The 14471-nt window shown below is 51.1% G+C and overlaps 1 protein-coding gene across 3 annotated transcripts in view; it reads left to right on the top strand.

Moving 5' to 3' along the window:
• LOC122372242 (potassium voltage-gated channel protein Shaker-like) overlaps positions 1 to 14471 on the top strand; it is a 66898-nt gene that overhangs the window by 48991 nt on the left and 3436 nt on the right. For all 3 annotated transcript variants that reach the window (XM_043349182.1, XM_043349184.1, XM_043349183.1), the window contains 3 exons: positions 11402 to 11531; positions 12567 to 12757; positions 13226 to 13416. In XM_043349182.1, coding sequence (XP_043205117.1) covers positions 11402 to 11531; positions 12567 to 12757; positions 13226 to 13377 — 473 coding nt within the window. In that variant the 3' untranslated portion in view covers positions 13378 to 13416. The remainder of the gene's footprint in view (positions 1 to 11401; positions 11532 to 12566; positions 12758 to 13225; positions 13417 to 14471) is intronic.

Raw genomic sequence — 14471 nt, 5'->3', positions numbered from 1 at the left:
GCCTGCTTCCATAGTTTCCAGGTCTACATCATTTGCATAACAGCCACAGGCCCATACCAAAGACTCATTATGGTGGCAGTTACGTCGGCATAATTAACGTTTTGTTCTTGGTGCCATTGTTATCCATCGCTTATCCACGGAACAATCATCCCGACAATTGACTCCATTTCGCCTGGTTATACAACGCTCTGGATCGTTTGCATTCAGCCGCGGAGACTCCACTAAGCTGTTCGGGACGGCATCCAATGCCGGTATGGTTACGCGCAGGTTTCAACAGGGATTAACTAGTTAATATTCATTAGCTAGCAATGCCACCTGAGGTTCTAGTTCTCAGAAACCTTATGCGTTACTGAAAATGAACTAATCCGATATATGCTCAATGCAGATGCGCGAATTACAAAAGGATAAGAAAATGCCAGCAAAGCATTTTGTTTGACGTCAAAAAGCTGTCAAATCGATTCTCAAGCGTGTGCAAGGCATCCATGCACATTGTACAATGTGCATTGTGCATTGTGAAGTGCGCAGTGCTCACTGGTCAATGCTTATGCATTTGTAACTTACAAAATGGCGCAGTAGCCATGCTCGAAAGCAACGGAGTTGTGGTTTTAGCCAATGCAGAAGCTGATAAATGATGGGTAGGCTCTACCCTCACTTGTCAAAGCTTTGCCATTAAAAGTCCTCTCCACGAATCGCAAGTTAAACCATCCCAGAAGGCCCGGCCACCTCCAGTCGAAGGCTAGTCATTAGCAGCCCTCTCCATAAGTGGCAAGTTAACCCATCTTAGAAAGCCCAGCCGCCCCAGCAGATCTCTCTCCCGGAGACTCGGCTGGGGTGTGGGCGGCACGAGGGCTGACCTGCCGCCGGCCCGGCGCACAGCTGAGCCCAGCGCCGTCTGTGCGGTTCTCACAGTTGATTTCGCTAATGGCCGGCCCGTGAGAGCGGCTGCCGTGAAAGGCACCGGCGCAGAGCACGCGTGTTCTACTGGTGTACTGAGCGCTGCCTCCCCCACTACAAGCTGACTACAACGTTAGCCCTCGCCGGCACAGGCCATTTTGAGTCCTTCGACGGCACAAGGGGGGGGGGGGTACGAACCCACCCTCGCGTTTGGCCCCTGATCGAGCTAGAGCTTCGCGGAAAAAACGAGCGTGTTGCCCGTCACGAGAGGAAGCCGATGATACCAAATTTTAAGGTCCTAGGTCATCGGGTGACCTTCCAGGTCAGGTCAATGACCCGAAAACCGGGAAAATCGGGACCTGTTAGAAAGTCGTAAAGTGTGGCTGCTATGTGGTTTTCCGGGGTGCTGATCACGAATATCGTGTTAGTTTTGATCAGAGATGATGTCTTTAAGCATTTAGACCAGGTCGGGTCAGGTCAGGTCAGGTCAACCGGTAGGGGTTGTGACGGGTATTCGTAATACGTGTCAACCGCCTCGGACAGCTTCGTAATATGTTACGAAGGCACCAAAACTACTTCGTAAATGTTCAAATGGTTGCTAAATTCGAATTCAGCTCCAAAAACTAGCCCAGAAACATGTAAAACTCGAAAAAGTGAATCGAGGTCACCCGAGGTCACCAAAGGTCAATGACCTGACCTGACCTTCAGGTGACCTTGACACCCACCCTAATGCATGGGAGCAACATCAAATCACATGTTTGAACGTTTGAAACCACGAAAAGCTTGCAAACGCGCGGCTAATGCGAGCCGACATGCGCCGAACCGCGATTTCGGCCAAACATGGTCACAGAAAAGAGGTCACAGGTCAAAGGTCATTGGGGTCAGGGTCATGAAATTTTCAGGGTAGGTGTAAAATTGATCAATGCGAGGGTACTGAAAGTTTCGTCGCGATCGGCCGCTTTTTACGCGAGTTATTCGCGAAAAACCTTAGGGGGGTTGCATCACCCCCCCCCCCCTGTGCCGGCGAGGGTTAGGTGGATTCTTAGGTGGATTCTATTCTAGTCGGCGATCAGTCACCGACGCATGGCCACACTCGGGGCTTAGCCGTCCAGTACCTACAGCTACACTAGGGTGGTGTTTCACTGGACGCTGTTACCATGCCGTTATCGCATTTCGCGAGCTGACGTCACATATGTATGTGACGTCATTGTGGCATTGTTGGAGATACGGGTATGTTGATGTCTCCATGGAAACCCAATTTGACATGTGTGATAGCAGCACGCTGGCAGCGGCCGTGAAACAGGGCCCAGGATACGCGTACTCAAATCCTGGTTGGGGGAGGGGGATGCGCGGTTAGGGGGGAAGGGGATGCGCGGTTCGTATTTATGTTGACATTTCCTGACATACTAATGCTGTCATCCATCTCTCGCTAAAATCCTAATTAGGTAGGTTATCGTCAAATGGGTAGGATTCAGCTCAGAGGCGTGGCTGAATAGGGCTACCGCAGGGGATGCGCGAATGTATTTTGCAAAATTATAATATGTAACATTGTCCTCGAGTACGTCACAAAACATGGTTGGTTCAGCAAGCGCATCTTCTCTTTGTAGCGAAATTTCCATTCCCGACAAACAAAGCAAACAAACAAAACAAAAAACAGATGCCAATCGGAGATCTGTTGACTGTTGAACGCACTGGGCGGAACACACGGCCGATCGCCGAGCGCCGTTTGATCAACACGATCAGCTTCCCGTTCAGAGTTCGGAGCCGACTTTCTTGGCAAACAGCGTTTCAGTGGAGCAGAAACACACCCGGAGGGTCTGCAATCTTATTCGGAGTTGCTGTTTGTACTGGAGAGCACAAACAAGCTCACAAACTAAGTGGCTCGGTTGACAAGGCGGATCACTTTAGTGGAGGTCCAATGCTGAATGCGGGTGGATTTTGGAGTGTCAGTGGTTCAGGACAAGTGGGCAGCTATGCACCTATATTCGGTGATAACTAAACGCCAGGTGGTAGCTTTAAAATAGCTTTACTTTTCAATATGGAGGTGAACTGCTAAATGATCCGTTCATATGCTGCTAGCACCACAGTCTGGTGGATAGGTAAGGCGCAAGTTGACCTCAGTCTGCATACAATGATGACTAATCACTGTTGTGAGTGATAAATGTTTGTAAACGTTTGTAAACTGTTGGTAAGATCAAGTGGAGACGTATGCGTATTTCGAGCATCCATCATCAATTTACAGATGAAAGGCTTATAAACATGCATACAGTGAGTTCTTATCATTGAGGAGCTTTATCTTACAAGAATGTTGCCTTTCCGACTCCTTTTGATAGGCGATGTCTTGGTTGTCTATGGAAGGAAGGCTCCGTGTGAAAAGACCCTATAGTTGCTAGGGATCCAATCAGCTTCGGCATATACTCCGTTCATCCGATCCGCCTTTACAATAGCCAAGTATAACTTTATTAAAGATAACGAAGCCTTCCTATATGCCGTCCTTATATAAATTATCTAAAAAAGCTTAGATCGGAAAATATCAAATCCTGCAGTAGGTTCGCTTTTGTGTTTAAATCTTTGTGGCAATGGTCTGCTCAGAAACCCTTTACACAGAAAGCAATGTTTTGGTGATTTTGTAGCTGACCTCACCTGCAAGGTCACCGATTGAACTTGAGTTTGGCAATATCGCGCTAAAATTCTACGATGGCTCCCAAAATGCTCCTTTTTATCGCACGAATTCATCTCACTCGGAGACGACCGAGACGAGTTGGGCGAGCCAGGCATCCAATCGGCCCCGCCTACCCAATATCAGATCCTTCGATTACCGAGAGACCGTCGCCTATTTCTCGGGCCTCGTCTCTCAGATAACGACCCAGGCAAACCAATTAGGTTCACAAAAGATCTGTAGCGTGAAATGCATGTTTTCGGTTGGCTGGACAACATAGAGATTCGGGAGAGATGTACGGTAATTGTACGTGTTCTATGCATCGTACGATCCAATTACATCTAAAAGTAGCAGCCCCCAATCATCAATGCTTGGGTGCTCGCCTGTAATTTGACCCAAGCGTGACGAAATTCTTTTTCTCCGAGTGCCTATAGGTATACTTGGCGTAACGGTATTCTTCGTGATGCCTTGTTTGCTAGTTTGAGATCCATAGCTGTTAGTTTGAGACGGTAGTGGACACGATTCATTCGATCATTCGTTTATTGTTCAATGTTCATGCTGACCAAGAATGGGTGTCTACGATTAATATCTATATTGTTTTTTACACGCATTCTGATCTATGCGATCTGCATGCAAAACTGCACCCATTGCATTGTATAATGTACACTTGTTAGCTATTGAGAGCTAACTCATTTCATTAATTTATTTCAGTTCATACTCGTTCCTAGCCCGGAAATAATTCAACAAACTTAGAATCAGTTGACTGGAAACTTTTCCTAGCACAGGTATTCATGAATTGAAAATGAACTTTTAACAATATTCATTTCATCGAACAGTGCTGGTTAAATTGGCTACCCGTGGGTGTTGACGTGCCTCAGACTGTGACAACTTCCAGAAGAATTACCATTAAAATCAGCCGGCGTCCACCGGCAGCACATAGTCGCCGCATAATTTCGCCGTCGCCGTGGCTAGAGAGTAGGGGGACACCAACCCACGCCGGTCGCCGGGCTCTCTCTCTCTCCACGGGAGGGCGACCCGCCGTGATTGCCATCTGATGGGTGGCGGCACACCTTCATCGGTCGGCCGTCCCGAGAGACCGCGGTCGGTCGGAGGCCGCCCCCGGTGCTGTCCGGGGCCGGCCCACAAAGGTCAGGTACAGCGGCGGAGACGCGCGGGCGGACAGAGCTCCGCCTGCCGTGGACGGCAGACCGGATGGGGTGGGCGTGGGTGAGCCGCGCACATGGATCAGAGCCCGAGAATCGGTCATTGCGCGGGCGGAGCGGCGGACGTGTCAGATCGCCGGCCGGACACGGGATGGATCATTTGTTGGACGGGGGCGTAGGAGGGGGAGGGAGAACAAAGGACGGGGAGGGGCAGGGAAGGAGGAGGGAGGGAGAGAGAGAGAGAGAGAGAGAGAGAGAGAGAGAGAGAGAGAGAGAGAGAGAGAGAGAGAGAGAGAGAGAGAGAGAGAGAGAGAGAGAGAGAGAGAGAGAGAGAGGGAGAGGATAGAGAGGGGGAAAGAAGAAAGAAGTAGAAAAGATACTAGAAGTATGAAACTAAAACAATAGCGAACATCATGCATGCGAGAGTCGCTGCAAATATCATCATAATCGAATCTGAAAAAAAAAATCCCAGCCACCGCAGTTGGCCAGTCCATATCGCTGCGCTTAGCATTTGTTACAGACATAGTTGACTACAGAATGATGTTCCACTTTTCACAGGCAATTGTTTGCCTGGAGTGGTAGGCTGTGCTGCATCACCCGGGCTGAGTTCACAAATTAGCTTTGTCCCAATGCTCACAATCGACACGCTTAATTGCGTGATAAACGGCACAACTTAGCGCTCCGGTCAACTGATAGCTTCTGAGGAGTGGAACATCATTCTGTAGTCGACTATACACCGCTATATTTGGGTTGGCATTTGATCTGACCTGCTGGTGCGGACCGGCCACTGATCTGATGACGCTTCTCGGGCCAGGTCAGTAGCCTGATACCGTTTTAGTGAACTGAGGACCTTTGTGGGCCACACACAGACAACGGCTATGTAGAGTGCACTGGTCGAGGAGACTGAAGTCTCTAAAGGTTAAAGCAGGTCAGCGGTCCGATACCGCTGATACATCGGCCCAGCACAAGGCCGTGCAAGTGACACGGGTAGATGTGGATGATAGGCTATTAATTTTCCAATAAACGATGACCTTACGGGGGCTGCCGACCGTCCAGAGCAGTGCATGTGACAGCGTAATGCACTTAGCCCGAGCCGTTGACCGCATTCTGTGTGCCAGTCGTAAGGCTTTGATGCCAGTGTGTTACCTTGTGTCATTACTGATGCTGTGTGACTTTGGGCGGATTCAGTCGTTTACTTTGCGACACTCGCGTGTTGCTGTGTGAAGTTGTTACTGTGTTACAGTGAGTTACTGTGTGACGGTCGCATGTCGTGTTGCCTTGTGTGAGACGTGTTACTGTGTGAAGTCGTGTGTTACTATGTGACAGTGTGTTGCTGTAATCGTGTTGCTGTGCCATTCCTGGTTCGTGTTACCCTCTGCCAGTCGTGTTACTGTGCGAAGTTGTGTGTTACTGTGTGACAGTGTGTTGCCTGTGCTAATCGTGTTGCTCTGCCATTCCTGGTTCGTGTTGCCGTCTGATAGTCCTGTTGCCGTGCGGCACAACATCTCGACAGGGACGGGGGCGGGGAGGGGGAGCGGGGCGGGCCGACTGTGTGACGGTCTGGAGTTGAACCGACCGGCGACTGGACCCGGGCGGATCGATGTGTGTGTTGTGCGCCCACCCGCGGGTCCGGAGGCCCGCGGGGCGGTGTGGGGGTGTCGGGTTCGGTCACCGACAGGCCGCTGGGGAGGAAGCCCGACACGGAGCTGGCCTGGAGGGGTCGCCCGCAGAGGTCAGACAAGCGCGGTGAACGGAAAGGCCGAGCCGCGATAAATCCGAGTGCCAATGCCGGGTTGACATTTAACATGGCGCCACCGGACGTAAAACGCGTGGTTTCAGCCACAGAAAATGTCGCAGGCCGTCGAGAACAAATGCCAACTATGGTAGGTGAGATACGCTGGGAACGAATGCCATGATAAAGTGATGGACCTTGCTCCTCAGAAATTCTGAAGCACATCGTCTGCTACAATCCGAATGCTGAAAACCATAATCAACAGGGATGGGTACCTATGTACCTATAAGCTATTCCTACTCCTACCACTGACGTCGTTGAGTTGAGACCAAATTCAAAGTCCCGATTGGCGACAGACGTTGTGCTATGTGTTGTTCAGCTGCCTTCCCACTGGTGCCAGCCCCTGGACGCCGCTCTTGGACCGTCACGGGCCAAGTCACGCTCCCAGCTGGTGTCTGCATACCGCTCTTTCGTCACCGGACAGTAATTGATGACCGGCGGCCCTGCGAAACTGGACGGCTCTTGGATAGTACCCTAAATCCGTTGTTGACGGTAACAAAGACTATAAATGGAATGAAGACCGCTGTTGTCTGTTGAATCCCACACAGAGCGGCGCAGACTATATAGGGATCATGGCACTTGTCCGAATCCATGGACAGTGAACAATTTACATATATAAAAATCAAAATGTCCGTATGTATGTATGTATGTATGTAACGCGTCAGTCACGCTTGGCGGGCTATTGCTCCGGAACGGTGCGGGTTACGGGGGTGAAATTTTGGACTTAAGTCGGACGCGTGCATCTGTTTGTTGTATTAAATTTTGGTGGGGGTGCGCTCGGCGGTTTGCACGTGGCGGGCGCATCTTTGCGGGATTTTGGGCCGCGGCCGTCGCCGAGCAGACGGCACGCGCCTTAGGCTCAGTTTCTTCGCTTGCAAAACTGGGTGAAATCAGAGCCGGCAGGTCGTTGACCTTTGGCAATGAACACCGGAACAGAGCACCGCCGGCCAAGAAGAGTCACCAAATTTATTCTGGCCATAACTCGGCCGCTACTGGGCCGATTTTAATGAAAATTGTTCACATATATAAAAATCAAAACGTCCGTATGTATGTGACGCGTCCGTCACGCTTGGCGGGCTATTGCTGTGGAACGGTGCGGGCTACGGGGGTGAAACTTTGGTGCCGAGTCGGACGCGTGCATCTGTTTGTCGTATCAACTTTTCGAGGGGGTGCGCTCGGCGGTTTGCACGTGGCGGGCGCATCTTTGCGGAATTTTGGCCGCGGCCGGCGCCGAGCAGACGGCACGTGCCGTAGGCTCAGTTTCTTCGCTGCAAAACTGAGTGAAATCAGAGCCGGAAGGTCACTGACCTTTGGCAATGAATATCGGAACAGAGCACCGCCGGCCAGAAGGAGACGCCAAATTTATTCTGGCAATAACTCGGCCGCTACTGGGCCGATTTTATTGAAACTTGATTTATTACGCTGCGCGTAATGCTGTCCCTCTAGTTACATATATAAAAATCAAAATGTCTGTACGTATGTATGTAACGCGTCCGTCACGCTTGGCGGGCTGTTGCGAGGCGACGGTGCGGGCTACGGGAGTGAAATTTTGGGCGCAAGTCGGACGCGTGCATCTGTTTGTCGTATCAACTTTTCGAGGGGGTGCGCTCGCCGGTTTGCACGTGGCGGGCGCATCTTTGCGGGATTTTGGCCGCGGCCGGCGCCGATCAGAGAGCACGCGCATTAGGCTCAGTTTCTTCGCTTGCCAAACTGAGCGAAATCAGAGCCGGCAGGTCACTGACCTTTGCCAATGAATACCGGAACAGGGCACCGCCGGCCAGGAGGAGACGCCAAATTTATTCTGGCCATAACTCGGCCGCTACTGGGCCGATTTTATTGAAACTTGATTTATTACGCTGCACGTAATGCCGTCCCTCTTTACGCTGCGCGTAATGCTGTCCCTCTAGTTACATATATAAAAATCAAAATGTCTGTACGTAACGCGTCAGTCACGCTTGGCGGGCTATTGCTCCGGAACGGTGCGGGCTACGGGGGTGAAATTTTGAACGTAAGTCGGACGCGTGCATCTGTTTGTCGTATTAAATTTTGGTGGGGGTGGGTTCGGTGGTTTGCACGTGGCGGGCGCATCTTTGCGGGATTTTGGGCCGCGGCCGGCGCCGATCAGAGAGCACGCGCCTTAGGCTCAGTTTCTTCGCTTGCCAAACTGAGCGAAATCAGAGCCGGAAGGTCACTGACCTTTGGCAATGAATACCGGAACAGGGCACCGCCGGCCAAGAGGAGTCACCAAATTTATTCTGGCAATAACTCGGCCGCTACTTGGCCGATTTTAATGAAAATTGATTTATTACGCTGCGCGTAATGCTGGACACCTAGTGTGGTATAATAACAGTCAAGAAGAAATATGGAACTAAAATGCGACTGATAACATTCTTTGAAATAGTGCTAAAACGGCACCGTATCAAGATTCCTGAAATATCTCATCTCTCTCTCTCTCTCTCTCTCTCTCTCTCTCTCTCTCTCTCTCTCTCTCTCTCTCTCTCTCTCTCTCTCTCTCTCTCTCTCTCTCTCTCTCTCTCTCTCTCTCTCTCTCTCTCTCTCCCTCTATCCCTGCCTTCATATTTAACCACCCTCAGAGCAGCATATTATGCAGCCCATCACCATCGTTAGCATGACGTCACCCGTCTGCCACTTGCCTCAGCGACGTGGCCTTGTGCCGCCTCCTGCCTCTTAGCCGTGGAAATCCGAAACCATCCCACAGCAGTGCCATTAGGGCGAGCAGGATGGCCCCAGACCGGTGGAAGGTAGATTACTACCGTGTGCAGAGGCGCGACTCTCCGGCCAAATGGCCCTGTTTAGGTGTGCTGAATTATTCAGACATGAGTGTGACGATGGTGGCTCAGGTGACGATAATGGCAGGAATTGCAGCGTCTCTTCTAGGAGTTTTCCCATTAATATGCGCGCAATTGGTCGATCGACACAGAAGGCGACATTCAGTATTCGATAGGGATATGGGAGAATCGATAGTGACATTGACCTTGGCAGAGCAATAAGGCGATCTAATGCAGCCACTCTGACTTGGTCAAAGGCCGTGGCGAATAGGTACTAACATATAAACACTCAAGAGTCGCGTTCGCGTTCACGTCCACCGGTGGATGTCAATGAGTGCCAGTGAGGATTATAAGCATGCATAATGATTTATAAGCCTTTTGATTCCTTCATCATCTAAGACAACCATTTTCAGCTATTGGCACTGGACACTGCCCTACCATTGCCGTGCGCCGAGACCTTCTATCCTGCTCGCTAGATGGCAGTGGCTTCGAGCCCCTGAGATAATGCTGCACCGCAGTACTCGTCGCCCCGTCGCCAGGCTGCTGTGATGGGCGCTAGAGCGGGAAATTGATGCGCTCATGTATATGTATAAGCATAGGGCATTGCTCCTTACGCTTCAAAGCCGGGCTTTTACATTGATAATGGTAATAGTCACAAATTTGACGATCATTTGGCTCATTCTCCAATTGAATTGTTATATTCGTAATTCGTATTCACAGTTTACGTCGTTACATAGGTAAATTAGGTATTCAATTCAATAAGCAATTCAATAAGCGTTTCAATAATTCAATAAGCAAGCTGAAATCGGTGAGGCTCCGCAAATATAATGCGTAAAAAATAAATAGATATGTAATTATTAAAGAAAGACTCGCGTCCTCCGACTATTTTATAAAGGGAACAGCATTGAAATAAAATTTATTTGGGCCCACTTTCAAGTAAGATTTTATGCAATATCGTTATGGTGTGGCATCTGATGTGGCACAGCAGCTGACACAATTATACGACACCCATCAGCCAGAGTGCTCGAGAAATGTGTCTGATATCAACACGGTGGCGGTGCCACGGCATGAAGGTGTTGCAGACAGTTCCCTGAAAATCAGCGCAGAAATTGCTGAGTTGCTGGCTTGGTAACAACCAAGGCACCCTTTTATAAGTGAGCATATCCGAGCAGCGAGAAACTGCCTGAAAGCTTGTCACAAGTATACGAATGTGAATCATTAATTTATCTCTTAGTGGCAGCAGTATCCATGCGATGTTACCAGTCATATTGCAAACATAGGTGTTTAAAATAAACAAAATGTGCATCGCTTCTTCGTATGAACTCTCACGTTAGAATCCTTTGAAGGGCTCAGCCCTTGACCAAATGGCTATACAGGACTGGCGTAGCCTTACATACACACTGGGCCGCTAGATGCCATCATCCTAGTAAGAACCTCGCACGACTTCGTGTACGTGCCATGCTAACTGTTCTTTTACCAGGAGCATAATGCTAAGAGGGTTGCTATGCTAGGTGGGCCACGCAGAAGAAACCACACATAAAAAGATCCATCAACACTGCAGACCAGTGCGACACGCGGCCACTGCTCCCGATCCTCGGGCGCAGTGCGACGTGTCCTAACTGCGCAGCTAGCATGCGCCACGGGTTACGATGGCCACGGGTTACGCCGGTCACGCGTTACGCCGGCCCCTGTTACTCCGGCCACGGGTTACGCCGGACCCTGGTCACTGGTTGGCGCACCGTGTCCCCGTCCCACAGCTGACGTGCGCTACTGGTTACACCAACCATGAGTTACGCCAGCCATGGGTTACGTCGGACCTTGGTTACTCCGGACACTGGTCAGTGCCGCTGTGTCCCCGCCCCACAGCTGACGTGCGCTACTGGTTACAGGTGTCGTTCTGTTCTCGAGTGCCGTGTATTTCGCCGAGGCCGGCGGCGCAGAGTCCTGTTTCGCCTCGATCCCGGATGCCTTCTGGTGGGCGGTGGTTACCATGACAACGGTTGGCTACGGCGACATGAGGTGACCGCGGCCGGCGCGCTGTGCGGTGTCGCTCGGTGCCGGCGCCTGCTGACCGCTCCTGACGCGCTCTGTCACTGTGTTGCAGGTGTGGTTCTGTTCTCAAGCGCTGTATACTTCGCCGAGGCCGGCTCGGAAAATTCTTTGTTCAAGTCTATCCCGGACGCGTTTTGGTGGGCTGTGGTGACAATGACCACCGTCGGATACGGCGACATGGTGTACGGAAGTCACTCTACCCCGTGTTTCTCACATCCGGCATCCGGTCTTCTTCTTTCACTTCTCACTCCCTCTTACTTAATCTGCTTGGCGACCTCTAGCTTTCGCCCGAGCTCGACTTCTTCTGCTGCTCTGCTTTGCACGTCTCTTTTGCATGCCGCGCTGCAATGCCATTGTCGTGACGTAGGGAGAGGGGCTAGCTGGAGTTTTTTTTTCAGTAGGAACTGTGGACGATTGTGAGGTGGACCGTGCACGATAGAATGCACCATGCACACTGAGAGTGATCACTGGGCCTGCTTTATGCGATAAAATGGACAACAGTAGAATCTGAAAGTGAGAAGAACCTTCAAAAATATATTGAGTTAATTTTCAACTTTTGAGTCCATTTTATTCTGTAAAATATGGCACAGACACTTATTTTGTTATGTAGTGAGTACCAAAACACCATTTTTAGTCAAAACGGGCGAACATTATTAGAGGTAGAAATAATCAACAGCATTTACTGCATGGTCATATTTACCTAGTCATTTTATGTGTCCGCAACTTAGTGTTTTACAGGTAGTCGGTGCCGGCGGAGACAATAAATCGCACCATTATGTTTAAATAACACAGAGTAACCCCACCAAATGGAAGGGAATGGCGTCCAATGGTGCTGGTTTAGTCTGACGTCACTGTTGTAGTTTTCAGCTCCAACCTCTAGCTCAGCTGTGATCCGAAGAATTACGACGTGTTTAACTAAATACTGTGATTATTTCTTGTATACTAAGTAGCATATGCCGCGAGAGTGGATGTCCTACAATCAGCGACACCCAGCGTGAAACTTTTTCCAATTTTCGATATCATTCCTCTTGCCAGTATACCTTTTCCTTTATGGTTTCCTTATTAGTTTAAGCGACCTGCCACATCCGGTACCATCAGGATTGCATGGAGTCAAATTAGAAGACTGAATAGGGGACTTGGTGACCTGTGACTCCTGCTCGGTGACCTGTGACCTCTCTCCATGACCCACACTGACCTGTGACCCGCGTCTGCCACAGACCGGTCGGCGTCTGGGGGAAGATTGTCGGCTCACTGTGCGCCATTGCCGGCGTGCTGACCATTGCGCTGCCCGTGCCGGTCATTGTGTCAAACTTCAATTACTTCTACCACCGCGAGACGGACCAGGAGGAGATGCAGTCGTGCAACTTCAACCACGTCACCAGCTGTCCATACCTGCCCGGCACTGTCGGTGAGTGACGTCCTCGTCACTTTATACAGGGAAAAGGAAGAAATAAATGCCTTTTGCCATGAGCACCAGCAGATTATTTCTCCACAGTTGAATTCAGAGCAATATACTAAACCAATGTTAGTAAAACAGGTTGTCAGTTAAGTCTGCTGGACACTGTGCGATGCCGCCCATTTCCGGCTCGTAAAAGCCACTCCACTTTCGTTCTAACAATCTAACGTGGCTTTTTCGATTTGCACCATAGTATCTCGTTCCTCATTCCAGCATTTCACAATGGACTCGAATCGTTGCCCGAGACTTCCCAAATCGCTAGTCATTCCCTCGGATGACACTGGTACCACGTATCCCAGTACAACTTACGCTGATGACAGTCTGCCTGGCCAACTCTCATTATTCCCAGATATGAACCACCCAGTGCCTTAGAGCGCGATAGTAAACTTTCACTGATAACGCCGCGCCTCCCTCTCACAGGCCAGCAGGTGAAGAAGGACTCGCTATCCGACTCATCGTCGGAGATTGACCTGGAGGAGGGTCTGCTGGGTCACGAGGCCAGCACCAAACTCAACTGCGCGCCGCGGCACAACAACAACGTCAACGCCGTTAGCATCGAGACGGACGTCTGACGAACGGCGTCTGCCACAGAGATGCACGTCTGACGGCCGGTAAGACCGGGTAAAGACGAGTGTGACGGCCGGTAACACGCGGTAAAGACGAGCGACGAGTCTGACCAGTACAACGGGGTAAAGACGAGTCTAACGGCCGGTAAAATCGGGCAAAGACGAGGCTGCCGGCTGGTGAGACCGGGTAAAGACGAGTCCGGCGGCCGGAAAGACGGGGCAAAGACGAGGCTGCCGGCTGGTGAGACCGGGTAAAGACGAGTCCGGCGGCCGGAAAGACGGGGCAAAGACGAGGCTGCTGGCTGGTGAAACCGGGTAAAGACGAGTCCGGCGGCCGGAAAGACGGGGCAAAGACGAGGCTGCCGGCTGGTGAGACCGGGTAAAGACGCACAGCTGATGGCTGGTAGGACGGAATAAAGACGAGCCTGACGGCCGACGCATTGTCTGTCCTGCACGACACGGCACCTCTAAGCGACATTGATTTCACTCACAGCGACGGTCTTGAATTCCTCTGATGCATAACACATGGAGTGGTCTCTCAGACGAATAGCACTTCTGCTGACCCAACAGCTATGCTGCACCTCTGAAGGGTTCGTCTGAGCCGACTTCAAAGAATCCGCCGTTTTTACACATCCAATGCACTTGCCGAGTGGCGCTACCATTTCATTTTCTCCCGACGGCGTTTCATAAAATCCGGGCCGTCCAACTCTGAGCCAACTTTAAATTCGAGCCGTCGGAGCCACGCCGCGGCTCCGGCCGGCGGGCCGCAGCCAATGTCAGCGCGGGGCCGACTTGTTTCGGCCGGCCGGTCGGCGCCCCTGGTGTGTCTGCTGCCGAAGCGTCCTCGGTCGTCTCCCGCCGAGCATCGTGACACGCCTGTTTATGCACTGTCAAGAGCTGGCAGTACGGGCAGCAATCGGAGCCGGCGCCGCCAAACACTCGCCGCCAGATATATCTAAAGGGTCAGCCGGCAAACATCCGTCCGGGCCCGGCGTTACTTGCTGCTCTCTGCCGGCTCGATAGAGGACTGCAGTGGAGGACTGCTGCGAATAGCGACATCGCTACGTGCCGCTCACTGGCCCTGGAATTGATGCTGTCCG

This window comes from Amphibalanus amphitrite, unplaced genomic scaffold, assembly GCF_019059575.1.
Source record: "Amphibalanus amphitrite isolate SeventyFive unplaced genomic scaffold, NRLGWU_Aamphi_draft 001334F_arrow, whole genome shotgun sequence".
Classification (NCBI taxonomy): Eukaryota; Metazoa; Arthropoda; class Thecostraca; order Balanomorpha; family Balanidae; genus Amphibalanus; species Amphibalanus amphitrite.
The sequence above is the reverse complement of the archived record's forward strand: the minus strand, read 5'-3'. Positions and strand labels throughout refer to the sequence as shown.